The sequence below is a fragment of the Oryctolagus cuniculus genome, chromosome 2 (assembly GCF_964237555.1).
Source record: "Oryctolagus cuniculus chromosome 2, mOryCun1.1, whole genome shotgun sequence".
Lineage (NCBI taxonomy): Eukaryota > Metazoa > Chordata > Mammalia > Lagomorpha > Leporidae > Oryctolagus > Oryctolagus cuniculus.
This window is the reverse complement of record NC_091433.1, coordinates 192,514,275-192,542,126: the sequence shown is the minus strand read 5'-3', so window position 1 is coordinate 192,542,126 and position 27,852 is coordinate 192,514,275. Positions and strand designations below refer to the sequence as shown.

The 27,852-nt window shown below is 45.8% G+C and overlaps 1 protein-coding gene and 1 long non-coding RNA gene across 3 annotated transcripts in view; both read right to left on the bottom strand.

Moving 5' to 3' along the window:
• Window positions 1-41: 41 nt before the first annotated feature.
• Window positions 42-27,852, bottom strand: part of YWHAQ (tyrosine 3-monooxygenase/tryptophan 5-monooxygenase activation protein theta) — a 32,473-nt gene continuing 4,662 nt past the window's right edge. For both annotated transcript variants that reach the window (XM_051833268.2, NM_001082168.2), the window contains 4 exon segments: window positions 6,429-6,552; window positions 2,909-3,072; window positions 2,232-2,327; window positions 42-1,081 (listed from right to left, as the gene is read on the bottom strand). In XM_051833268.2, the coding sequence (XP_051689228.1) occupies window positions 1,022-1,081; window positions 2,232-2,327; window positions 2,909-3,072; window positions 6,429-6,552 (444 nt within the window). In that variant the 3' untranslated portion in view covers window positions 42-1,021.
• LOC138848669 (uncharacterized) lies at window positions 13,278-14,567 on the bottom strand. Its single transcript, XR_011386783.1, has 2 exons — window positions 14,490-14,567; window positions 13,278-13,813 (listed from the first exon to the last, which is right to left on the bottom strand). It is a non-coding gene; the product is annotated as an uncharacterized lncRNA (long non-coding RNA).

Below are 27,852 nucleotides of genomic sequence, written 5' to 3'. Positions count from 1 at the left end.
CTTAAAATACAGGTATGCAATTGTTACAAAGCCATAGTAAATGGTTTATAAAATGTAATTTTATTTTATGTTACTCTGCTGTTACATAGGGCATAACATTTTCACAAGGCTTTTTTGGGACTACAGTCAATGATTAGCAACACACGATAGTGGTCCAACTCTCTAAGCAACAATCACTAGACAAACTGGCCACCCCTCCCCTGTGCACAGACCTGCAGGGAAAGCACTGAAGTTTAGACGTGGACTGGCGCTCATCAGCTCCCCTGCTGGTGTGTTCAGAAACGGCATGCACTTTGATTCTGGCAGCGACACACTACTTCTGTGACATAGTGAAGTGAATACCAGAACTACGAAGGCAGGAGGTGCAAGTGAGTTTTTATTGGGAGGGAAATTGTCAACTCAAACAGCAGCAAACAAAGAGTGAATCAGGAAACTCCCTGTTGTCACCTATGTGTGACCTCTGTGATCTGATGCAGGAGGCGTTCCAATGTGCCACCCCAGCCCGAACTGTCAAGTGCTTGTCCACTCAGTCTAACACTCCCGGATTCCTGCTAAGAAGGAATGCATGAAGAGCATGGAAAAGCTGCTCACTGAAAGGAAACCCTGAAGAGTAATGAGGGAATGTAGAAATGAAGAAGAGATGCAGAACATCCTTGGAATTGTAATTAACTACATTTTCATATCTTCACAGTAATACAAAACACAGTCACTTGCAACTGGTTCAGATTACTTAAATACCAGATACATTTTTAGTCCTCTACATAAGTGTTTGGAAGTTACTTATGTTTCCATGAAATGAAGCTACTAATACTTTTCTACAGCAGTAACTGCACACCAGGAGGCCAAGACAGACACAAACCAAGGAATGGAGTTTTCCCAAAGCTGCGTGTGAAAGGACTATAAACAGCTGCTTCCATACACATGAGCGGGCTTCTCTGCTATAGGAAATCCAAGTGGAGGAAGGAATGGAGATGTGTAAAAAGGTTTCTTGGAGGGAAGGAGGGTGACGCCCTGTATCCATTTAGTTTTCCGCCCCTTCTGCTGCATCACATTCTTCTCCTGCACTGTCTGATGTCCATAACTAGAAAGAGAACCATATGACGTTACGATGTAGACAAGTACACCATGTCCTGTGACGATAATTCTGAGCAGTAAATTCCTCACATAGAGACTTTGACTGGGGCCCCTCTCACAGCGTGAAAGCATACCCTTTCACTATGCATTTTACAAAATGACACACACAATACAATATTCCTTGAGTTGCTCAAAAGGTCTCTAAACAGAGTGGGTGGCAGAAGCTAGGGAACAGCATATGTATCTATGTGTTTAGAAAGGGTTCTTCAGGGGCTGGCGCTGTGGTGTAGCAGGTTAAGCATCTGCCTTTGGTGCCAGCATCCCATACGGGCACCAGTTCATGTCCCGGCTTCTCCTCTTCCAATCCAGTCTCTGCTATGGCCTGGGAAAGCAGTGGAAGACGGCCCGAGTGCTTAGGTTCCTGCACCACGTGGGAGACCCTGAAGAAGCTCCTGGCTCCTGGCTTTGGATCAGGTCAGCTCTGGCTGTTGTGGCCATTTGGGGAGTGACCCAGTAGATGAAGGACCTTTCTGTCTCTCCCTCTGTCTGTACATCTGCCTCTCAATAAATAAATCTTAAAAAATGGGGGAGGGCCTCTTAAACTAGGAGGTTAAAACTAAGACAACTGTCTGTAAGGCTATCTCTGATGTTACGGTGGAAAGCTAAGGGAGTAGCCCATGTTTACTGACGTATAATCAGTTTAAAAAGCTGGATTTTATTAGACCAACATCAAAATGCTACTGCCAATTTTAGAAAGGCTTGCATAATCTTTAAGTTATTGCTAAGATGCTGAAACAAACAAAACTCCCTGAAGAGCTGTCTCCAGAGACAGAACAACACAAGACCAGAGCTCCGAAGTCTATCTGGTCAGAACTAGTTTTGCCTCTCTCTACTTTTCTACAAAACTATCTCACTCAGCATCCTTCTGTGCCTTTACAACTACAGGAGGGCAGGAGGGCAGAGCCTTCGTAACTTCCCGGCCAGTGAAGCTGAACACAGTGCTAATGTAAAAAAACAAAAAAATCCCATTTAGTCAAAGAAAAAGTTACCAAACCAGGGGTCCAGAATTATTTATACGAAAGATTCTCTTACATTCTGCAAAATGTACCTGTCTTTGTTCCTGAAAGGAAATGAAACGAGAAGAGTAAAGGACTCACTGTTAAATTGTCTCTAAGCAACTGCATGATGAGGGTGCTGTCTTTGTAGGAGTCTTCATTCAGTGTGTCGAGCTCTGCAATGGCCTCGTCAAAAGCCTGAGGAGTAACCACACCCACGGTCAACAACGGCACAGGGACAGGAACTGTCCGCGAACACCCAGCTCAGTGGGATCACTCCCCCGGACTCTCACTTTCACAGCTTGCGGGAGCGTGACCCGCGACTGCAGAGCTACAGGCTTCATAAGCAGGGACTTGGTTCTTACAGCAGGGGTAGAGGAACTTTTTCTGGCAAGGGGCTCTGTGACATAATCTGTGGGCCATACAAAATAATCAACTTGGAAACAATTAGCTTGTTATAGATACACCAAACTAAGTCCTGCTGGGGTTGCCTTGTCAGGGCCAGACCAGATGAATCAGCAGGCCAAACACTCACCACCCATTTCACAGGCCATACAGCAGTAACGGGGAACAGACGTGTTCCCGTAAAAACTAACAGGTACTTGCAAAAGCCCTCATCACTCTCCTGCTTTGAGGGATGCACTAAACAGCCACTCCCACGACCACACCCGGCAGCCATCCCATCTTCTCATCTCTAGCTTCCTTCAGGTGGTCAATAAACAGAAAGCAGTCATCCCTGAGCATCCAAGTGAAAACCCAGAAATCAACACACATCTTACCGTTTTAGCCAGTGTGCAGGCGAGCTCCGGGTTATTAAGGATCTCATAGTAAAATACAGAAAAGTTCAGAGCCAGCCCCAGGCGGATTGGGTGTGTGGGTTGCATCTCTTTCTTGCTTATATCAAATGCCTCTTGGTAAGCTCCTTGGGAATTATCTATCGTTTCTGTGAAGAGAAAAAAATAAAAGGCATGATCCTTTGGAAAACAGCCAGAGACCAGCACATGAGTAATTTTAACATGCTACTAGCTCCTGGCAGAGCCAGATGTTTCTGTTATCTTCCTCTGAAACCACAGTAGCAAGCTACAAACATTTATCCTGTCTTGGATATTTAAAACTAGCTCATAGTGTTGCTTGCTTATAGTCAGCTTACAGACAGTATATAGATTCTTCCATCAATGATATTAAAACTGTTTTCTTTTTCCTAGCTTTTAGATCACATTACAAAGATCACCATCACAAGAACCCCTCTATTTTTGTGACATTATTTGTGCAAACAGACGCTCTGGGTATTACGATGCTCTGGGTGAGGCAATATAAAGTGCCAATAATACAGCAAAATCTGCTTTGAGTAGCCTCCCTCAAAAAATGCTCAGGAGGGGCCAGTGCTGTGGCGCAGTGTAAAGCCACCACCTGCAGTGCTGGCATCCCATATGGGCGCTGGTTCGAGTCCTGGCTGCTCCACTTCTGATCCTGCTCTCTGCAATGGCCTGGGAGGGCAGTGGAGGATGACCCAAGTCCTTGGGCTCCTGTGCCCGAGTGGGAGACCCAGAAGAGGCTGTGGGCTCCTGGCTTCGGATCGGCTCAGCTCAGGCTATTGTGGCCATTTGGGGAGTGAACCAGCGGATAAAACACCTCTCTCTCTGTCTCTCCTTCTCTCTGTCTGTAACTATGACTGTCAAATAAATAAATTAAAAAAAAAATAATTAGGAAGCATTACCAACATGAACTTGATTATATTTGTTTTGAAAGGGTTTGTTTTCTATTTAAGGCCGTGGATCTACCCCAGCTTTTTTGAAGACAATGACATAGCAGAAATTAAGCAACCCCTTTATGACTTGACTGTGCACTTTCCCTCCTCTGAAACGGCATCATTGTTGATCTAATCACAACTCCCACAGTAAGTGGCTCTTGCTGTGGGCATCTAAGGAGGGACTACACAGAGCAGAAGCGGTCAGCTCAGCTGGAAAGACAGCTGATGGCACCCGAGGGACTGAAAGCAGGAGCTCAGAGTGCCCACGAGACAGAGGGCCGAGGTCGGCCTCAAGCCAGGAATGTCCTAGTAAGACGTCCTCTGCCTCGCTGGCACTTACACGCTCAGTTCTGTGCCAGTATTTTCACTTCCAACTCTGCTTACCTTTGTGGCAACAAAAACTCTCTATCAGTAACAGTAAATTTGTACACAAATGTTAGAGCAAGTACAGTGGTTTCCTCTTTATGGCTTCAGTCGCACTGGTATCTACTTGTGCAGCTATGTTACTGGATGGGGGCAGAACTGAGAACCAAGAACACCACAAATTCACTGGGGAAAACAATCAGAATTTCAGCAACACTTCCACCTAGAACTTGACAAATCTACTAACAGGCACATACACAAAACTTAGGATCTGTACTATGCTCAGCTCCTAATAACCCAGGAGACTTAAGTTTACTATAAATAAACTTTGATGTTCCCATAATCAAATCAGGTGATTCAATTATTCCCCCATTACATTTTCTGTAACAGTCTAAGGGTTAAAAAAAGGTATTTAATATTCAAATCTAGGGGCTGGTGCTGTGGTGTAGTGGGTAAAGCTGCTGCCAGCAGTGCTGGCATCACACATGGACGCCGGTTCAAGTCCTGGCTGCTCCACTTCCTAACCAGCTCTCTGCTGTGGCCTGGGAAAGAAGTAGAAGATGGCCCAAGTCCTTGGGCCCCTGCACCCACGTGGGAGACCTGGAAGAAGCTCCTGGATCCTGGCTTTGGATCAGCACAGATCCGGTCAGTGCAGCCAATTGGGAGAGTGAACCAGTAGATGGAAGACCTCTCTCCCTGCCTCTCTTTCTCTCTCTGTGTAACTTTCAAGTAAAATAAATAAATCTTTAAAAAAATTCAAATCTTTTTATATGACTATTACTTATCAAAGAGGTCCTGTAAAGTAAGCCCTAGTCATGTGGGTCACTCAAGCTTACTGTGACCATGGAACAAATTATTCACCGTCCAGGCATGGTTTTTCCTAAAATGTATTTTACATGAAATCTGAGATCCCTTCCATAATTCCCTGTTTTCAGTATTAAAGTACTATAGGAAGTACTGCAACACCGGGGCTGGCGCCATGGTGCAGTACGTTAATTCTCCGCCTGCAGCGCTGCCATCCCATTTGGGTGCAAAGAGACAGAGGGAGATCTTCTACCCTCTGATACACTTCCCAAAGTCTGCAACAGCCAACGCTGGGCTAGGCTGAAGACAGAAGCTTTGAATTCAATGTAGATCTCCCATATTAGGTAGCAGGGACCAAAGTACTTAGGCTATCAACACTGCCTCCCAGGATATGCAACAGCAGGAAGCTAGAATTGGAAGTGGAGTCAAAACTTGAACCCAGGGCCTGGTGTTGTGGTGTAGCGGGTAAAGACACTGACTACAACACCAGCTCCCATGTGGGCACCAGTTTGCGTCCCAGCTGCTCCACTTCCAATCCAGCTCCCTGCTACTGGCCCGGGGAAAGCAGTGGAAGATGACCCAAGTACTTGGGCTCCTGTCACTCATGAGGGAGACCCAGATGAATCTCTTGGCTCCTTGCTTTGCCCTGGTCCAGGCCGTTGTAGCCATTTGGGGAGTGACCAGCGGACAGAAACCCTCTCTCTGTAACTGACTTTCAAGTAAATAAAAAAAATCTTAGAGAGAGGGAGAGAGGAAGAAGAAAAAGAAATCTAGAACCCTGGAACTCAGGCACTCCAGAACGGAATATGAGTGTCCCAAGCAGTATCCTAACCACTGTACCAAACATTTGTGCCTATTTTCATTTTTTAAAAAGATTTATTTGAAAGACAGAGTTACAGAGAGTGGGAGTGGGAGTGGGAGTGGGAGTGGGAGAGGGAGAGGGAGAGGGAGAGGGAGAGGGAGAGAGAGGTCTCCATCGCTGGTTCACTCCCCAGATGACCACAGCTGCTGCTGCTCGGCAAGGCTGGAGCCAGGAGCCAGGAGCCAGAAACCAGGAGCGTCTTCCAGGTCTCCCACGTGGCTGCAGAGGCCCAAGGACCTGGCCCATCTTCCACTGCTTTCCCAAGTGCACAGAGTACAAGTGAGTCAGCAGCTATGTGTTGCAGGTGGCAGCGTAAGCCCTTACGTCACAACGCTGGATCCCCTACTTTTATTTTTAGAAAATAAGATAAATATTCATTTTATTGATCCATATCATTCAGAGTTTTGTTTGTTTTCAAAGTTACAAGGAGTCTGGAGACTACAGAGCACTGGAACAGTGTCCCATTTACACCAACTGCCTTTTATTTATTTTGGCTTTAGCTGAAACCAAATATACCTACGTTTTCGATCATCTCCACATGCAACTTCAGCCAGGTACCGGAAGTAATCGCCCTTCATTTTCAGATAGAAGACTTTACTCTCTGGATTAGTTGCATTGGCTATCAAATACTTATCCAACAATTCCTGGAAAAAAAAAAGATAAAAAAATTAGGCGCTAATAAAAGCTATTTAATTACAGACAAGAATTTAGAATAATCTAACTTCTGCCTTCATGTAATAGAATCCTTAACCACAATAATCCTTCACCACGTCCGCCTGGCCTTGAAGCATGTCCTTACAGCAGTGTCAGCCTGTTGCCACCGTCTCCCTGGCACATTTTAAAGAAAGCTACATCACACAAAACAGTATCCTCACAAAGGGTCTCTCCATTCACTCACCTGGTCATTCAACAAACACTTACTGACATCTGCTGGGTGTCAGGTATTTGCTGACAGCAGACACAGAGAAGCCCTAAGAGCAGAGGCCTGCCCTCAAGAAGCTCAGCCTCTGTCCATACACCACTAACTGCATGCTAAGCACAGAGAAATACAGGAACAGGACAGGAGTGAGTAGCTAGCGCTGCTGGAGACGGCCTCTGGTTCAGGCTTCCAGGGGAACAGAGATCTGACTGTCAAGAATCGACAGCAGGAGCACTCGGGGCAGAGATCAGCCTGCGCAGAATCCAGCGTGAGAACAGAGAACTAAAGAGCTCACCAGCGCACTCTGCACCCGGATGTCCATGGAATCAAGGCGATCAGAGGGCAGAGCGTCAGCAGCTGACAGCACAGCAAGACAGAATAATTCTGTCTACTCAATCTAATCAATAAATTACGGTATTTCTGTATGTCTTTTATCAGTGACACCATACAATAAGCTGTGCACTTGAGGGGCCAGCATCGTGGCATAGTGGGTTAAAGCAGCCACTTGCGGTGCACGGAATCCCATATGGGTGCTAGCTTGTGTCCCGTCTGCTCCACTTCCAATCTAGCTCCCAGCAAATGGCTTGGGAAAAGCAGAAGATGGTCCAAGCGTTTGGGCTCCTGCCACCTACACAGGAGATCCAGACAAAGCTCATGGCTTCAGCCTGGCTCAGCCCTGGCTACTACAGCCATCTGGGGAGTGAATCAATAGATGGAAGACCTCTAACTCTGATTTTCACAAAAATAAATCAATCTTTAAAAAAAAAATAAAAATAAAAAAGGACATCTGATTCAATGAGATAGCACTTCTTAGTAAGTATTTATACTTGTAGAGGCATAGGAATATCTGAGTATAAAAAGTAACAAAAGGGGCCAGTGTTGTGGCGTAGCAGGTAAAGCCACCGCCTGTATTGCTGGCATCCAATACAGGTGCCGGTTCAAGTTCCAGCTGCTCCACTTCTGATCCTACTCTCTGCTATAGCCTGGGAAAGCAATAGAAGATGGCCCAAGTCCTTGGGCCCCTGCACCTGTGTGGGAGACCTGGAAGAAACTCCTGGCTCCTGCCTTTGGATCTGCCCAGCTCTGGCTGTTGCAGCCATGGGGGAGTGAACCAGCAGATGGAAGACTTTCTTTCTCTCTCTGCCTCTGGGTAACTCTGCCTTTCAAATAAATAAATAAGTCTGGAAAAAAAAAAAGTCACAAAAGACAAAAATGAAAAGGAAGGTTGTTTATAGATATAAAATAACAAAAGTTCAAAAATGTAGTTTTAAAATCTTCTTGTCAAAGACTTATTTATTTATTTATTTGAAAGTTACAGAAAGAGAAAGAGAGAGAGTGAGTCTTCCATCTGCTGGTTCACTCCTAAGATGGCTACTAAAGTCAGAACTGGGCCATCAGGAGCCAGGAAGGAGCTTCTTCCAGGTCTCCCAATTAGGTAGTAGGAAACTAAGTACTTGGGCCACCTCCACTGCTTTCCCCAGGACATTTGCAGGGAGCTGGACTGGAAGTGAGGAGCCAGGACTCAAAACAGGTGCCTATGTCCCCGAAAACGTAGTTTTAATCCAAGAACAATCTGTTTTTTTATCTGATTGAAACAAAAGGCAATTGTTGTATTTATAACTTATTTAAAGAAAATAAACATGGGTTGGTGCTGTGGCGCATCAAATTAATGCCCTGGCCTGAAGCACCGGCATCCCATATCGGGGCTGGTTCAAGTCCCGGCTGCTCCTCTTCCTATCCACCTCTCCGCTATGGCCTGGGACAGCAGTGGAAGATAGCCCAATTATTTGGGCCCCTGCACCCACGTGGGAGACCCGGAAGAAGCTCCTGGCTTCGGACTGACGCAGCTCCGGCTATTGCAGCCAATTGGGGAGTGAACCAGTGGATGGAAGACCTCTCTCTGTCTCTATGTCTCTCTGTAACTCTGTCTTTCAAATAAATAAAATAAATGAAAGAAAAGAAAAGAAAAGAAAAGAAAAGAAAAGAAAAGAAAAGAAAAGAAAAGAAAAGAAAAGAAAAGAAAAGAAAAGAAAAGGTGCAGGGCCCAAGTACTTGGGCCATCCTCCACTGCACTCCCGGGCCACAGCAGAGAGCTGGCCTGGAAGAGGGGCAACCGGGACAGAATCCGGCGCCCCGACTGGGACTATAACTAGTATGCCGGTGCCGCAGGCGGAGGATTAGCCTATCGAGCCACGGCGCCGGCCAACAAAATCTTTTTAAAAACAAAACATCCAGCATGCTAATTCTAAATGAATTATTGTTGCATATAACAATACTAACATCACTTCAATAGCTTTTCCAAAATAATTCATTTGGTAATATTCTATAGCAGCCAACAAACTAATTTTTTAATCTTGAATGCACTTAAAAATTGATATCTATTTTACAGTCAAAATAAGCTGCTCTTTCATTAAATAGCTTATTCTTTCATATTCAGAACTGATTTAAGAAACAGTAGATAACTGCATGTGATGGCTCAAGAAGCTGGGTCCCTGCCTGCCATGTGGGAGAGCAGACTGAGCTTTGGGCTCTTGGCTTAGGCCGGAACCAGTCCTGGGCTATTGAGAGCATCTGGGGGTGAACCAGCAGATGGAAGGAAGGCAGATCTCTCTCTTGCTTTGCCTTTCAAATAAATAAAACAAAAAGTAAAAGGTATAAAATAAATATGCAATCAACACAGTTAATCTCTAACTTTAGGTTATATGAGCCACTAACCACACATTTCTAAACTTAATCAGCACATTAATATATCCTAAAAGAGATCCTGTCTAGGAGAGATAAGGTCAAACTTAAGCTAGAGATTTACCTCTAATTGATAAAACTAAACGAGAGTATTTTGTGTTTTTCAGAATAAATGGGCTTTTGAAATTAATTACCATTTGTGAAACAGATTTTTTAAAAAGATCTATTTATGTATTTGTTTGAAAGTCAGAGTCAGAGAGAGAGAGAGAGAGCGAGAGAGAGCGCTCCTCCATCTGCTGGTTCACTCCCCAGATGGCTACAGGACTGGGCCGGGATGAAGCCAGGAGCCAGGAGCTTCATCCAGATCACCCATGTGGGTGCAGGGGCCCAAGCATGTGGGCCATCTTCTCTCTTCTGCTGCTTTCCCAGGCACATTAGAGAAAGCTCGATCAGAAGCAGAGCACGCAGGACTCGAACCAGGGCCCACATGGGATGCTGGTGTTGCAGGTGGGGGCTTAATACTACACCACAGAGTCAACACTGAAGTGCCTGTTTCTGTAATTATATAATAAGAATATCAGGAAAGGCCTTCTAGTCTCAGAAATCACCATTCTACTACGAGAACACCCACTAGGGTTAACTCCCACAATGCATTTGGATTTATTGCTTTAACCAAGGAGACAAGGAATCATCTAACTTGATCCCAAGTTGGTAACATCAATTCATTTAAGAAAATATTTTCTACCATTAATAACATGAATATACCAAACAACTAATTATCTTTGCATTATTTAAAAAAATGTTACAGAGAGAGCAGCTTGAACTTAGAACCCAAGAATGATGGCACTACATTCTGTTTTCTAAAAAACAGGAGGGAGTAAAATTTTTCAAATATAGACGCAAACCTTATGACCAATGTGACTGACCCTACGAGCTGTATGATTTAGCTGATGCCACAGAGGAGACATCAAAGTTCAAACTCAAGTTTCTAGGCATATCATTACTACCATGTATATCCAAGGCTAAACCTTTCCCAAACTTCTGCAAACAAACCAATGTAAACAATGAAGCACGTCGGAGGAGCAGAGTGACCGCATCCTGCTCAGCACTGCCCTGGCGCGCATGTGTTCCAGCATAATTATTAGTTATCGATTGTTTTCTTAGAACTACCTCACTCTGGAACAGAGTATACGATCACCCAGCAGATAAGGCTTCACCATAGTCAAAGTATTATTATTTGCTATATTGTTTAGTGTTCAAAAAGGTCGCTGTAATTTCTGTTACACACACTGACAGCCCCATGCAATGTCACCTGTCTGTCGCAAAGGACAGTGCTTGGAGTCCTTTTTGACCAGTATTTCATGCCCCCTTGACTGTCACCTTACAATGTACATTAATGGGGGCAGGCCTTCGGTACAGTGGTAAGACACTGCTTAAGATGCCTGCAGTCTGCACTGGAGTGCCTGGGTTCAAGTCCTCGCGCCACTCCCGATTCCAGCTTCCTGCTAAGGCACACCCTGGGCGGGCAGAGACACTGGCTCATGTACTTGGGTCCCTGCCACCTAAGTGAGAAACCTGGATTGAGTCCCCGCACTCCTGGGTTCAGCCTGGCCCAGCACTGGCTGTTGCAGGCATTTGGGGAGTGAACATGGAGATGGAAGATCTGTCTATTTGGAGATGGAAGATTTGTCTTTCAAATAAAATGAAAATGAATGTTTAAAATGAAATGCAAATTAAATGTCATAATTAAGATGAGACCAAATAATTTATAGTATGTATCTCAATATGTAACCATTCACATGTTTAAAGTATAAACACAATATAGTCACATGTTTGTCTCTAAGAATCACCAAGAAGGCAAAAACCTCTGCCTGCAGAGTCTTACACAGTCTACTCAAGTATCACAAATGACAACATCCAGACAAGTCACAGCAACACCAAGCACAACACTCTCTCGATTTGTGCACAGTAGTTGCGCTCTTGGTTAATTTTGTATGTTATTATAACCATAAGATAAAACTTCATGTTTCAAATCACACTGGGCTTTGGCCTCATAACTGTAAGTCTGTTACCTAAACAAAAAAGCTACTGTTGTGCTACTGCACAACTTAGAAAACAACTGGTAATGGCTCAAGTAGTTGGGTCCCTGTCACCCCCAGTAGTACAGTGACTTTCTTGAATTTATTTTTCTGAAAGTCATAATGTGCAATAGCTTCTAAGGAAAAATGACAGCTTCTATATTCTGTTACCTGTTTCTAAGTGCCTCTAAGAAAAATATTATTACTTTTACTTGTGACCTCATACTGGTACGTTCAATTCAAATCCAACAGCACAGCATCCTTCACTCTTTATTCCCCCTCTCCTTACACACAGTGAGACTCTGGCTCCGTTTAGGCAACAGGTAACACGTGTGATTCACTCAAGATTTAAAAGTAAAACATAAGGTTCCTTTTTTCTCCCGAGTCTAAAGACATTCAATTCCCCAGCAAAGCGGCCCTCTGGACTCATTTCTTGTACATCTTACAGAAACTTAAAATTTTAAACTCCATCTGTGCTCCCCTCTTCCTGTTAGTTTACTGCATCATCTTCACCTTGGTTTTTCCGTGTAATAATCTCTGAGGTCATTCCGCAGCCACATATTGAGAACGGTCGCATTCTAAAGGCAATGCTGCGCAGCATTCCAGCGTCTGGGCACCGCATCACTCAGTCCCCACTAACGAACATGTCCTCAAGCTGCTTCCATTTTTTATGGAATAGACACTTATCCTTAGGACAAACTGCTAGAACTCCTCCTTGAGGGCAATTTCAACCCACAATCCCACTAGCAACGTGTGAGTGTTCTTGCTTTTCAACATCTTTCTGAATCCTGGCAATTTTAAAATTTAAGATAATTTTTTCCAACCTAGTATGTGAAAAATATATTATACCTCTACTTGCAATTTTATTAAATGAAGCTAAACATCTATATCTTTTTCTTCAAAACTGATTTTATGTATTTGTCATTTTCCTAAAGAGTTTTTAACCTACTGATTTCTAGGAACTCTACATTTAAAAGCATTAGACATTCATTTTCCAGATATACCTTGTAGTAAACCTCACTTAAAGACCCTATCTGGCAATAAAGCAGCATTTATTAATATTGTTCTGTTGTGGTAAATCAGATAAAAGTATTACCAACATTTCTGACCAATAAGAGAAGCACAAGTTAAAATACAACTGTTTCAGCATAAATGAAGTAACACAAACAAAAGGCCTAACAGACATGCAAGTCTCGATTTGTGTTTACAGAGCTGTTTACCTGATCACAGGAAATCACACGTTCTCAATGTTATTTCAGAACCCTGAGTGGTGTATTAGAGTCTCTCTCACACACACACACCCCTCCCTCTGGAAATACCTAATAAATCTGCAACTCACAACCTTAAAATAGATTTGCAGAAACATGACTTTTTAGTTCTGGCAATAAAGTAAGACTGAGATAAAGCAGACTATCCCTTCTACTAAACATAATCTAAATGCTAAATAGAAATAGATAAAACAGAAGAAAATTACAAGAACTCAGCAGGAAGGGAGACCCTCTAGGAGTTGGGGAGAAAGATGAAGCAAGGCTAGAGCAACAGCGGAGACTACACCACACTGACATTCTGGTGGGGGGTGAGGATCCTAGAAAACCCAGACTGTAACTGAGAGGCAATCTACTTGAGTTTTCTGGGGGAGAGGGAGAAAATGTAGTTTCCTGGGAAAAACTGACACCCAAATCCATGTTCTCTGCAGGTGTTATTCAAATTTTTATTTCATATATGATATATATGTGTGCCAGAAAAAACAAATAATACCACTACTGTAGGCAGGTATTTGGCCTGTGGTTAGAATGCTGGTTGGGAGGCCTGACAACCTATATTAGAGCGCTTTGGTTCAAGTCCTGGCTCCATCCATTTTTTAAAAGATTTATTTATTATTTACTTGAAAGTCAGAGTTACACACAGAGAGAAGGAGAGGTAGAGAGAGAGAGGTCTTCCATCCGCTGGTTTACTCCCTAGATGGCTGCAATGGCCGCAGCTGCGCCGATCCAAAGTCAGGAACCAGGAGATTCCTCCACGTCTCCCACGCGGGTGCAGGGCCCAAAGACTTGGGCCATCTTCTACTGCTTTCCTGGGCCATAGCAGAGAGCTGGATAGGAAGTGTAGCAGCTGGAAACTCGAACTGGCACCCCCATGGGATGCCAGCACCGCAGACGGCGGCTTTACCCGCTTCGTCACAGTGCTGGCCCCCTGGCTCCACTCCGACTCCTGCTGATGCAGACCCTGGAAAGCAGTAGTAACAGCTCAAGCAGTCCTGGCTTCCCAGCTCTGGCCTGGCTTCAGATCGGCCCAGCTCCAGCTTTAACAACCATCTGGGGAGTGAACCAGCGGATGGAAGACTACTCTATCTGCCTCTGCCTCTCTGTAACTCTGCCTTTCAAATAATAAATAAATAAATCTTAAAAAAAAATTATTAAAGGAGCTGGGTATTGGGTGCATAATATTCTCTACTTTTGTATAAGGCTGAAATTTTTCTTGATTAAAATGAGCAACAAGAATTAAAGAAAGAAACAGAAGTTAGGAGAAAAGAGTAAGATACAATGAATTAAGAGAAGGCAGCCTAGAAACAGAGGAGCGGAAAGAGCTTTTAGAAAAAAAAACCTTAAAAAGTATAGATAGATGACAAGAAAATAAAAGAGAAGGCATGTTTGAAGGAATTACTAAGAATCCAGAATAACTTTCACAGACAAAAGGAATGGGGGAAAGTAACAACACACAAACAGAAAGGTCTAAGATATTCTAACAGGAATTCCACAAAAGAATAAAGACAAGGAAGAAATGCTGCTTAGAGAAAATAGTTCAGGCTATCCCAGAAATAGTATATAGATAATAATCTTCTGATTGGAAAAGCACACTAAGTCCCACTAAAAGCAAAATGAAATAAAAAATAAATTCATACCTAGACCATCATGGTAAAACTGCAGAATGCCAAAGACAAGAAAATCCTTAAAAGCAACCAGAGAAATGACACGTTACCTACAAAGGAAGAAACGGCAGTGTGACTGACAGTGGGCTTCTCATCAGAGAGCAATCAAGTGTCTCAGAGTGCTAGAAAAACAGCTGTCGACTAGCATTGCATACCCAAGCACAGTGCCACATAAAGCAAGGACATTTCCGGCAGAGACGGAGGGTCCCACTCACAGACCGTGACTGAGAGAACCTGTCCAGAGCTGAAGCAAGGGTGAAGAGAGAACCAGTCACTGGATGTGAACAGTGACTAACACAGCAAATAACGGAAAACATCTCGGCCCTCATCTGCGAAGAGCTGCCATGTCCCAAAACAGGGGTAAGGCAGTCTTACTTCAAGATGGGGAGAAGTGCAAACAGGGGTGAGGCAGTCTTACTTCAAGATGGGGAGAAGGGCAAACAGGGGTGAGGCAGTCTTACTTCAAGATGGGGAGAAGGGCAAACAGGGGTGAGGCAGTCTTACTTCAAGATGGGGAGAAGGGCAAACAGGGGTGAGGCAGTCTTACTTCAAGATGGGGAGAAGGGCAAAGGACTGTGCTGTCACAGAAGCACTAAAAATACAAGGGTTTACCACTGTCTTTCAGAGGATTCTTTTTAAAAAAAGATTTTATTTATTTGAAAGAGTTACAGAGAGAGGCAGCGATGGGGGCACGGGGGAGGTCTTCCATCTGCCGGTTCTCTCCCAAAGTGGCCGCAAGGTCAGTGCTGGGCCAGGCCAAAGCTGGGGGTCAAGAGCTTCATCCAAGTCTCCCACGTAGGTGCAGGGGCCCAAGTGCTTGAGCCATCTTCCACTGCTTTCCCTGGCACATAAGCAAAGAGCTGGATTGGCAGTGGAGCAGCTGGGACTCGAACTGTGCCCACAGAGATGCCAGCACTCCAAGTGGCAGCTTAACCCACTATGCCACAGCGCCGGCCACTCAGAGGACTGTTTAGTGTTTTAGGATAGTTGTATACACAACACAGATCCTGACCGGCGCCACGGCTCACTAGGCTAATCCTCCGCCTGCGGTGCTGGAACCCCGGGTTCTATTCCCGGTTGGGCCGCCGGATTCTATCCCAGTTGCTCCTCTTCCAGTCCAGCTCTCTCCTGTGGCCCGGGAAGCCAGTGGGGGATGGCCCAGCTCCTTGGGCCCTGCACCCATATGGGAGACCAGGAGGAAACATCTGGCTCCTGGTTTCGGATTGGCGCAGTGTGCTGGCCACAGCGGCCACTTGGGGGGTGAACCAATGGAAAAAGGAAGACCTTTCTCTCTGTCTCTAACTCTTCCTGTAAAAAAAAAAAAAAACCAGATCCTTCTCTTCTCCACCAGATCAAGTGCCTCCCATATATACTGCATGAAACTTGGGACTTTACACTTCATATTTTTAAAAATTAAATATGCTTTTCAAATACAATCTAACATCGATTCCCCCCACTAAAATCTCTAGAAGTAATTTTCTCCAGGAAGTCAAGACTGCACTTCCAAGTAAGCACAGTATACTGCAGGAATATGACCTCTGTTAATTATAAACCACTAAGGGAAAAGATTTTATGTTGGCTAGATTAGGTATTTGTATGGTAAGTTAAAAAATATAACACCTGGGGCCCAACATTAAGCCATGTGGGCACTAGTTTGAGCACCGGCCACTCCACTTCCGATCTAGCTTCTTGCTAATGTGTTTGGGAGAGCAGCAGAGGATGGCCCAAGTCTTGGGTTCCTAAATCCACGTTGGAGACCCAGAAGAAGTTCCTGAACTCAGCTTGGCCTAGCCCAGGCTGTTGTGGCCAACTGGGGAGTGAACCAGTGGACAGGTCTTTGTTTCCTGCCTCTCCTTCCCTCTCTGTGACTGTGCCTTTCAAATAAACCAAGAAATCAACAACAAACTGACAGACTTAACTGTGGGAGCCAGCACTGTGGCACAGTGGGTAAGCTGCCACCTGCAGTGCAGGCATCCAAAATAGGTGCCGTTTCACGTCCCGGCTGCTCCACTTCTGATCCAGCTCTCTGCTGTGGCCTGGGAGAGCAGTGGAAGATGCCCAAGTCCTTGGGCCCCTGCATCTGTGTGGGAGACCTGAAGAAGCTCCTGGCTCCTGACTGGCCCAGCTCCAGCCTTTGTGGCCATCTGGGGAGGGAACAAGGGAACAAGCAGATGGAAGACTGACCTCTTTCTGCCTCTCTGCAACTCTTTCAAATAAATAAATAAATCCTAAAACACACACACACACACAAAACAAAACAAAAAACAACTTAACTGTGATCTGAAAGTATTTAAAGTAAATATACCTTAAAAAATGAGAATGAATGAGAGGCACAGAAACAGAAAAGGGATAGGCACCAAAGGAAAAAGATCCAACACACAGTCTAGAAGTGTAATTTAGTCCAAAAATGCCTACTGTGGCGATCATGGCCATTAGACGTCTGAGCAGCCATCCCCTGATTAGGACTGGATTCCTCCGTGAGTTCACCTGCCTCCCGAGATAAAAAAAAAAAAAAAAAAAAAAAAAAAATCCCCCCAACACACATATTGCGATTTCTACATTAGTCATTCTTCACTATAAACAAATAAATTTTCTTGGTCTTATAACCAGTCCCATGAGCTTGACAGTGAAAGATGGCTGTACCCAGGTCACAAGAGTTCATAAGGCTTACCAAGGTAAGGTAATCCCCCTTGCACCGTATCTCTTGGGAAACAACCTCTCCCTCATTGCACATTTAGTGTTACATGGCCAAGTAGCTTTTTTTTAAAAAAAAAAAAAAAAAAGAATTATTGGAAAGTCAGAGAGAGAAGGGGAGGAGGGAGGGAGGGGGGGAGAGACGGAAAGAGAAGGAGGGAGGGAGAGAAAAATGTCTGCAATAGCGGGGGCTGGGCCAGGCTGAAACCAGCAGCCCAGTACTCCATGTGGGTCTCCCATGTGGGTGACAGGGGCTCAAGCACTTGGGCCATCTTCTGCTGCCCTCCCAGGTACATTATCAGGAAACTGGATCAAAAATGGAACAGCTGGGACTTGATCTGGCACTTAACCAACTATGCCACAACACCAGTCCCAAGTATCCTTTTATGTTTTAAAATGCATCCTAGGTACTAATCTCAATATGCCCCAAACAGAAATAATTAACTTCTAAACCTGTTGTTCTACTCTACTACTTATTTCTACCAATTACTCCACTCTTCTCAGAGGAATCCTGGCCACCCAGGCCCTGTGGCACAACCTTTGACTTTCTACTCAGGGGCTACCCTACATCTGCTGTCAAATTCTATTGAGTCTGCCTCTGTGATAATAATTTTTTGATCCATCTTCTCAGTCTCATTCTGATTTCTATTACCCAAGTTAACCATATCATTTCACTAATGCAATATCCTAACATCTACCAGGTTTTAGTGTTCTTTCTCTAATCCATTTTATACCCTGCTACTAGATTAACCTGAAATTCCATTTTGGTTATGTTAATTCCATGCTCAAAAACCTTCATGGTCTGAAAAAAATCAGTGTGAAGTCTAGCACTCGAGGCCTGCAGACTCAGATCCTGACCCAGAGCTTCCAAGTAATTTATGTGGGAGATGAGATCGATCCCTTCAGTCACTGCCGCAGCAGGGGGAGAAACCCAGGTCCCCAGTGGACCACTCAGATGCGATCACTCCACACGCTGCCACACAGGCGAGCTTGGCAGCACCGTCCTGACCACCATCAACCCCATTTCTATCATTATGACTTCTGTCCCAGCAGGAACATCGTTCAACAAGGTGCCCCGTCAAATACTTAAGTGGCACTTTAAGCAGCGAAAGATATAAAGCATTCTTTATGGCAGACACTGGGAATATGGAAGGCATTTAGGGGAAAGGCGAACAAAGCAAATATTGGCATTATCTCTAGCACTATTCACAGAAGGGGTATTTGGGTCCATTAAACAGTCTTTCAACAGGGAGAGCCGCACTGAGGCCTGATGCAGCAGGGCTGGATTAGCGAGTGATTCAGATCACCCAGCTACAGCCTCCTGTCGATTTTCTTGTTCACCAAGCAATCTTCGAAGGCTAATTTGAGTTCCCCTGTAAATGTGCACACGGGCAATAGATATCGGTAGATCATAACTCTGACTGATTCATAGTTTCTAGAGTCCACTCCACAAAACCACGTTCTGACAAATTAGATCTGGAGCCGGCAAGACTGAGGAGATAATGAAGGCATAAATGTAGACGACTGTATAGCTTGTGAGTGCCCCTACCATACACCCCTCTTCCTGATCCTGACTCGACAGGGAAACCCCTGAGAAGGCTTCATCAGGTCTTTCCATCTCCAAAGGGATTACAATCACTATTTGTGCAGACTAAAAATCACGCTATATGAAGTGTTCCAACTTTGGGGTGTTGATTCTAAAAGTGCAAGAGACCTAAAACCTAACACCAACTGGAATATTTGTCAGATTAATATCATGAATTAATACAATTGTCATCATGACGTTAGAGGACAACTTCTCAGATCCAATGGGGTGTGTGCATTATAGTTACAGCAAAAGTAAAAATAAGCTAAAGAGTCCAGGCAATTATTTTTGTGGGCAAAAGAAAATAAGGAGCTAAAACCCACAGGATAAACAGGTAAAGGGTAACGGGATGAAGCAGATGAATAGAACCCAAAACTCTCAATAAAAAGAAAAAAGGCTTTATTTTCCTGCGCCAAATCTTCCCAATCCCTTTCTCCTGTTCTGTAAGATTTCCAGTCAACACTACCCATGACGCAGGCAAAGTTACACTCGATCTGCTACCAGTATCCTTGCAGGGAACGGGACAGTTCTGTGAGCACAGAGTGCTCCTCTGCCTCCCTGCAACAATTAGCCACTTACAGGCGTACTTGTGTAAAAAATGCTCATTTTCCAACTCAGTTACAGAGCTGCTCACGACAGAGGTGAAGACGTGTCACAGAAATGCAGAGCCCTTGACCAACAATGGGGCAACAAGGTTACGAGTGAAGGGCGACGGCCAAAATTAAAGGAAATCATGGTCCCTGTCTCCCTTCCCCTCAAGTAGCGGAACTGATTCCAGAACAATTCAGGAACAAACGTAGGGGCTGGCGCTATGGCGTAGCAGGGAAAGCCGCTGCCTGCAGTGCCGGCATCCCACATGAGCGCTGATTTGAGTTCACTGATCCAGCTCTCTGCTATGGCCTGGGAAAGCAGAAGATGGCCAGGTCCTAGGGGCCCTGCACCTACCTGCATGGGAGACCCAGAAGAAGCTCCTGGGGAGTGAACCAGCAGATGGAAGACCTCTCTCTCTGCCTTTGCCTCTCTGTAACTTTCCCTTTCAAATAAATAAATAAATCGTTAAAAAAAAAAAAGGAACAAATGTAAAGCCCAATCTCTGACCTGTCTGCTATATCCCCATATTTTAGCAGCTGGCTACTGAGCGGCCACAACCACAATATAAAAGGTGACAGCTTTTTCTCATTAGTTCCTAAGATAAGCAGGCTTAGAAGGACAGTTTTAGTATGTACATGGGTGAAATTAACATGTAGCACCTTCAAAATCTGTCAACCTATTTTTTTTTACTATTTATTTGACAGGTGGAGTTACAGACAGTGAGAGACAGAGACAGAAAGGTCTTCCTTCTGCTGGTTCACTCCCCTAATGGCTACCACGGCCGGTGCAGTGCCGATCCAAAGCCAGGAGCCAGGTGCTTCTCCTCGTCTCCCATGCGGGTGCAGGGCCCAGGGACTTGGGCCATCCTCTACTGCCCTCCCGGGCCACAGCAGAGAGCTAGACTGGAAGAGGAGCAACCAGGACTAGACCCTGGCACCGATATACGGGATGCTGGCGCCGCAGGCAGAGGATTAAGCAAGTGAGCCACAGCACTGGACCCCCAACCTATATATATATATTTTTTTTTTTTGACAGGCAGAGTGGACAGTGAGATAGAGAGACAGAGAGAAAGGTCTTCCTTTGCCGTTGGTTCACCCTCCAATGGCCGCCGCGGCCGGTGCGCTGCAGCCGGCGCACCACGCTGATCCGATGGCAGGAGCCAGGAGCCAGGAGCCAGGTGCTTCTCCTGGTCTCCCATGGGGTGCAGGGCCCAAGCTCTTGGGCCATCCTCCACTGCACTCCCTGGCCACAGCAGAGGGCTGGCCTGGAAGAGGGGCAACCGGGACAGAATCCGGCACCCCGACCGGGACTAGAACCCGGTGTGCCGGCGCCGCTAGGCGGAGGATTAGCCTAGTGAGCCATGGCGCCGGCCCCCCCAACCTATATTTAAAACTGTTACATTATACAACATTCACCAACATTTTTATATTGGTGTTATCAAAAGAACCAAGACAAACATCAATACATATACTTTCTTTCCTTGAAAACTTGTAATTTACTAAATCAAGAAGCCGACTTAGTTGCTAGTTTCTGAAGGGAAAGGTAAATGGTACTAGGCAAGTATTTTCCTTAAAAAGGGGACAGAAGGGGTCGGCGCTGTGGCACACCGGGTTAAGCCACCACCTGTGGCGCCGGCATCCCATATGGGTGCCTGTTCAAGTCCCAGCTGTGCCATTTCTGATCCAGCTCCCTGTTAATGTGTGTGGGAAAGCAACAGAACATGGCCTGAGTACCTGGCCCTTGTACCCACATGGGAGACCCAGAAGAAGCTCCTGATCAGCCCAACTCTGGCAATTCATTCCCACTTGGGGAGTGAACCAGCAGATGAAGATCTCTGTCACTCTGGCTTTCCAAAAAAAATAATAATAAAATAAATAAATAGATCTTTAAAAAAAAAAAAAAAGCTGGAGCACACAAAAGAACAGGAAGTTAAATCCTGGTTTGGTCTGGTCATAAGCAATCAAACCAGCAGATGAAAGTACTGATGCCTAACAGAAAGATATTCTATTAATTAAAAGCAGGTCAAAATTGCCTTGCTAGTTTAGTATATACGGGTCAAGTTTTGCACTATCCTATTAAGACTACTAAAGATAGAATATGGCTTGAGGCCAGCATTGTGGAGCAGTAGGTTAAGCTACCACTTGTGACACCAGTATCCCATATCGGAGCAATGGTTTTTGAGTCCTGGTTGCTCTCCTTCCTATCTAGCTCCCAGTTAGTACATCTGGGAAGGCAGCACAAGATGGCCCAAGTACTGGGCTCTGGCGCCCATGTGCGAGAGACCAGGATGAAGTTCCTGGATTCTGGCTTCAGCCTGGCCCAGAGCTAGCTGCTTTTTGCAGCCATTTGGGGAAGGAACCAACAGATGGAAGATCTCTGTCTCTGTCTCTCCTTTCTGTCACTCTGCTTTTCAAATAAGTAAATCTTGGGGTGGGGGGTGGGGGGGGAGGACCTGAGTAGACATCTCTCCAAATAAGCACATGAAAATACGCTCAACATCCTGTATTCACCCAGGAGACGCAATCACAAATGTAATCAGATCCCATTCACACTCACTAGGATTGTTGAATATGTGGGGGTATCTAACTCAGAGTTACTATTAAACAGAATTACCATATGCCCCAGGTAGTTATCCAAGAGAATAGCAAAAATGTTCACACAAAAATCTGTAGGGGCTAGCATTGTAGTACAACAGGCTAAGCTACTGCTTGCAATACCAGCACCTTATATTGGAGAGCTAGTTCAGTTCCAGCTGTTCCACTCCTAGTCCTGCTCTCTGCTACTGTGCCTGGGAAGGCAGCAGACGATGGCCCAATGCCTTGGGCCCCTGCCACTCACGTGGATGGAATTCCTGGCTCCTAGCTTTGGCCTAGGCCAGTCCTGGCTGTTGTGGCCATTTGGGGAGTGAATCAGAGGACAGAAGATCTCTCTGCAACGCTGCCTTTCAAATCAATCAATCAATCATCAATATAAAAAACAAACACAAAACACAAAAATCTCATCTTTAAAATTTATTTTTAGGCTGGCGCCGCAGCTCACTAGGCTAATCCTCTGCCTTGCGGTGCCAGCACACCGGGTTCTAGTCCGGGTCGGGGCGCCGGATTCTGTCCCGGTTGCCCCTCTTCCAGGCCAGCTCTCTGCTGTGGCCAGGGAGTACAGTGGAGGATGGCCCAAGTACTTGGGCCCTGCACCCCATGGGAGACCAGGAGAAGCACCTGGCTCCTGCCATCAGATCAGCGCGGTGCGCCGGCCACAGCACACTGGCCGCGGCGGCCATTGGAGGGTGAACCAACGGCAAAGGAAGACCTTTCTCTCTGTCTCTCTCTCACTGTCCACTCTGCCTGTCAAAAAAAAAAAAAAAAATTTATTTTTAAATTTATTTCAGAGCCTTTGCGCCCAATTGGGGAGTGAACCAGCAGATAGAAGACCTCTCTCTCTTTCTGCCTCTCCTCTGTATAACTCTGATTTTCAATTAAATAAATCAATCTTTAAAAAAATTTTATTTCAGAGGGGCAGTGCTGTGGCATAGGAGACTGAGCCTCTACCTGTGGTGCCAGCATCCCATGTTGGGCACCGGTTTGTGTTCCAGCTGCTCCTTTTCTGATCCAGCTCTCTGCTATGGCCTGGGAAAGCACCTACCTGGGTGGGAGACCCAGAAAAAGCCCCTGCTTCGGATCGGCCCAGCTCTTGCCATTGCAGCCATTTGTGAAGTGAACCAACGGATAGAAGACTTCTCTCTGTCTGCCTCTGTCTATAACTCTACTGTTCAAATAAATAAATAAAATCTTAAAAGGACCCAAGGACTTGAGTCATTCATTACCTGCTGCCTCCCAGAGTATGCACTAGCAGGAACCTTAACTGGCAGTGGAGCTAGGACTTGAACCCAGGCACTCTATGGGGCATCCAATCAGCATCTTACCCAGCAGGCGAAACAACCACCCATGCGTTACTCTTAACCTACAGGTGGGATCAACCTAAACTGCACTAATGGACACGTGGATGAACCATGTGGTACACTCAAGCACAATATTCAGATGCATAGCACAATGTAGATAAAAAAGCAGCCAGATAACAAAATGATGACTCCTGTATGAGCCACTGAGACAGAAAGCACAGTGCTGGCTGTCAAGAGGAAACCGAGAGCCACTCTTTTTAACACTCTTTTTAACAGGTGTGGAGTCTGAGTCTGGGAAGATGAACTCTGGTGGTGATGGTTGTACAATATGAGTGTACCTGGAATCACTGAACTGTGCCCTTAAAAATGGTCAAGGCAGGGGTGGGCATTTAGTCTACAGGTTAAGATCCCAGTTTAGATGCCTACTTCCCGTATCAGAGCCTGTGGGTTTGAGACCCAGTGCCAGCTCCCAATCCCAGTGTCCCACCGGTGCAGACCCTGGGAGGCAGCACTGGCGGATTCTTTCCATCCATGTGAGCCACCTGAACTGAGTTCCCAGTTCCTGGCTTCAGCCTGCCCCCCAGCTGTTGTGGGCATCTGGGAATGAACTAGCAGGTGGGAGTAAGATGGCATATTTTAACTAAGCACAATGTAAGTTTCATTTTAAAAAGCAAACAGAAGTGAAATACTGACAAATGCCATGAAATGAGTGAGCCTTGGAAAGGTGCTAGTGAAAAGGCCACATACTGTGATTCCATTGTGAGTGTCCAGTGACCGAGCTTCTCGTTACCATAACATAACGGAGAAAAGCTACTTGTCAAGGGTTGACTTCTCAGTCCTGGAGTTCACAGTCTAAGACCGCATGACCGTACTGGTCTGGTCACTGACAAAGGTGCAGGCTAGCATAGGCAGAGCAGGTGCAAAGAAACAATCACACGGAAAGCCAGGCAGCCGCAGAAAGGGAGCCAGCTCCCTCACGTGACTTCCCCATAGAGCCATCAGGAGCTCCACCCCAGCAGCCCGATCAATCACCTTCCCAGGGCCCTGCCTTCAGTCATAAGTGGACTGTGTTTCCACTTCCCTCCCTCACACCTCTTTTATTTAAGACTTCAGGGTTCACGTGTCTGCTCGAGTTGGGGAGCTCCCAAAGTCACAGGTACAGAGAGCCAGCCAGAGAGAGATCTTCCACCTGCCGATTCCCGCCACAGATGGCCACAGTGGCCAGGGTTGAGCCAGGCTGAAGCCAGGAGCTGGGAACTCATCTGGGCCTCCCATGTGCATAGCAGGGGCCTAAGTACTTGGATGTCTCCAGCTGCTTTTCCCAGGCCATTAGCAGGGAGCTGGATCGGAAGTGGAGCAGCCAGGACACAAACCAGTGCCCATATGGGATGCTGGCGTTGCAGGTGGCTTTACCTGCCAATGCCACGCGCCAGCACCAACCACCCTCCCTTTGTTTTTTTTTTTTTTTTGACAGGCAGAGTGGACAGTGAGAGAGAGAGACAGACAGAAAGGTCTTCCTTTGCCGTTGGTTCACCCTCCAATGGCCGCCGCGGCCGGCGCGCTGCGGCCGGCGCACCGCGCTGATCCGATGGCAGGAGCCAGGAGCCAGGTGCTTTTCCTGGTCTCCCATGGGGTGCAGGGCCCAAGCACCTGGGCCATCCTCCACTGCACTCCCGGGCCACAGCAGAGAGCTGGCCTGGAAGAGGGGCAACCGGGACAGAATCCGGCGCCCCAACCGGGACTAGAACCCGGTGTGCCGGCGCCGCTAGGCGGAGGATTAGCCTAGTGAGCCGCGGCGCCGGCACCCTCCCTTTGTTAAAAAAGATTTCTTTATTTGAAAGTCAAGAGTTAGAGAGAGAGTGAGCACATGCGAGTCTGATCATGTTTAAACCACAGCATTCCAAATAAGCAAACTGGTGTGAGACAGAAAGTTGACTGGCACTAAGCACACATATCCCCCAAATAACTTCATGTGTACCAGGCTGAAAATCAGACCACCTAATATAAACACGCAGTTTTTAAAGAGCAAACATTCTGAGCTGTATTCAAGTAATATCTGAAGGAATGAGCAAAATAAGAGGAAAATGGGAATTCTGATTCTACACAAGTCAAAGTAGGACTTAGCAGGACAGTAAGAGGTCTAACCTGAAGATCACTACTATGGTTTACTGGTTTCTCGCTCCCTCTCCCACTGATCTCCTACATACCTACAGACAGCAGCCGTGACTGGCCTTTAAGCAAACACAGTTACAGAAGTCTTTACCACTGTGGTTTCACCACTTGCACCACTGCTTCTCCGTCTTTCCTAAGTGAAGTGTGCAGCCAATGTAAGAAGAGGATGCTCAAAGCTCAAAAGTCAGTAAACTAAGGCTACAGCACAGAACTCATTCGTATCTCATTATCCCAAAGCAAACTGTAGTAAAAGAGGGGTGGCACAGCAGGTTAAGCTGCCATCTGCAACAATGGCATCTCACATGAGCACCAGTGTGAGTCTGGGCTGCTCCACTTTCAATCCAGACCCCTGCTAATGTGCCTGGGAAAGAAGGGAAACATGGCCCAAGTGTTTGGGCCCCTGCCACCCACATGGGAGACACAGAGGAAGCTCCTAGCTCCTGACTTCAGCCCAGCAGCAGCAGCCATCTGGGGAAAGAATCAGCGGGCGGAAGACTTACTGCTTCCCAAAGTTGTCTAGTTTTCAAATCTAAATGCAACCAACTCTGAAAGACTACTCTGCATATATTCCACGCGTGCCAACTCTGCTTTCTGCCTGGGTGGGGGGCAAGGGGAGAAAATACTAACTTACATCACCATTCCCAGTACAAGGGAGCAGAAGCCGTTCCCACATGCCACCAGGTCTAGTTATTGTTGCAGGAATTAACTGCAATATTTATTACTCAATTTTTTAAAAAAGATTTATTTAATTAATTTATTTATTTGCAAGTCAGAGTTACACAGAGAGAGGCGAGGCAGAGAGAGAGGGAGAGAGAGACACAGACAGAGAGACAGAGAGGTCTTCCACCTGATGGTTCACCCCCCAACTGGCTGCAACAGCTGGAGCTGTGCCGATCTGAAGCCAGGAGCTTCTTCTGGGTCACCCACATGGGTGCAGAGGCCCAAGGACGTGGACTATCTTCTGCTGCTTTCCCAGGCCATAGCAGAGAGCTGGATCGGACGTGAAGCAGCCGGGTCTCGAACTGGCGCCCATATGGGATGCTGGCACTTCAGGCCAGGGCGTTAACCCACTGCGCCACAGTGCTGGCCCCTTTTACTCAATCTTTAAAGTTGAGAGGAAAAAAACCTTTCCTTTCTTTTCTGGTTTACAAACTTATTTTCCTAGGTTAACGTGGAAGGTAAAGAGGTGGAGGCATGAGAAGAGAGGGGAATGTTTCACAAATCTCGTTACTGCTACCCCGCTGACTACTCAGAAAACGAACGGCTCAATCACTGAGTGCCACAATGAATTTCCACAGAGCAGCAGTTTCCAAAGTGTGGTCAGGGGACCTCTTTCGGTTTCTCCACTTGTGTGTGGCAAAGGACAGGAGCACAAAGTCAAACCACCTAGGATGATGCTTTCTGCATCTCACTCACCAGCGTCCTAGAAACTACAAGAAATGTGATACTGCAATAAAGTAAAACAATGCCACTAGTCTTAATTTTGAGTCCATTCTTAACCTAAACAATGTTATCAATTCACTTAGATGAGCTCCCTACAGCAGTCACATTCATGAAGCAGAGAGCAGAATGGTGAGGGCACGCCCTGTGGCACTGAGGGTTGAGGAGAGACTTGGAGGACCTAGAATGGAGCCCCTCCGCTCGCTAATGCTCACCCCGGGAAGCCAGCGGATGATGGCTCAAGTAGCTGGGTGCTCTGGCGGTCGTGGGAGTTCGGGAGTGAATCAGCAGATGGAAGATCTTTCTTTGCTTTTCAAATAAGTAAAAATGAATACACTAAAATAAATGAAAAAATGGTTGTTGGCAGAGGCTGAGGAAAGAACTGAGGTTTAATGGGTATAGCGTTTCAGCTGGGAGAGCTGAAAATGTCCTGGGGATAGGAGGTGACGCTGCACACAATGTAAATGCATCTAACGCCCAAGAACTGCACACTCACACAGTGCACTTTTATGTATTTCAGTTAAAACACACACAGCGGGCATCTGGTGCACTGGTTGACACGGCCTGGGTTTGAGTCCCAAATCTGCTTCTAATTCCAGCTTCTTGCTAATGTAACCTGGGTAGTAGCAGGTGATGGCTCAACTACTTGGGTCCTTGTCACACATGTGGGAGACCTAGAAAGAGTACCAGGCTCCTAGCTTGGATCTGGCCCAGCTCTGAGTGTTGGAGGGATTCTGGGAGTGAATCAGCAGATGGAAGGTGTCTCTCTTTCTGCTTTTCAAACAAAATAAATATTTAAAAACATCCATTCCTTATGGCTTTATTATTCTGTTTATTAATTATTCAAAGTGAATTATAAGTGAATAGTTTTAATGTCTAATAATGTGATTATCTATAATTTATACAACAAAGGTGCTCAAGGGCCGCTATATTTATTTATCTATTTATTTTGAGGGGCA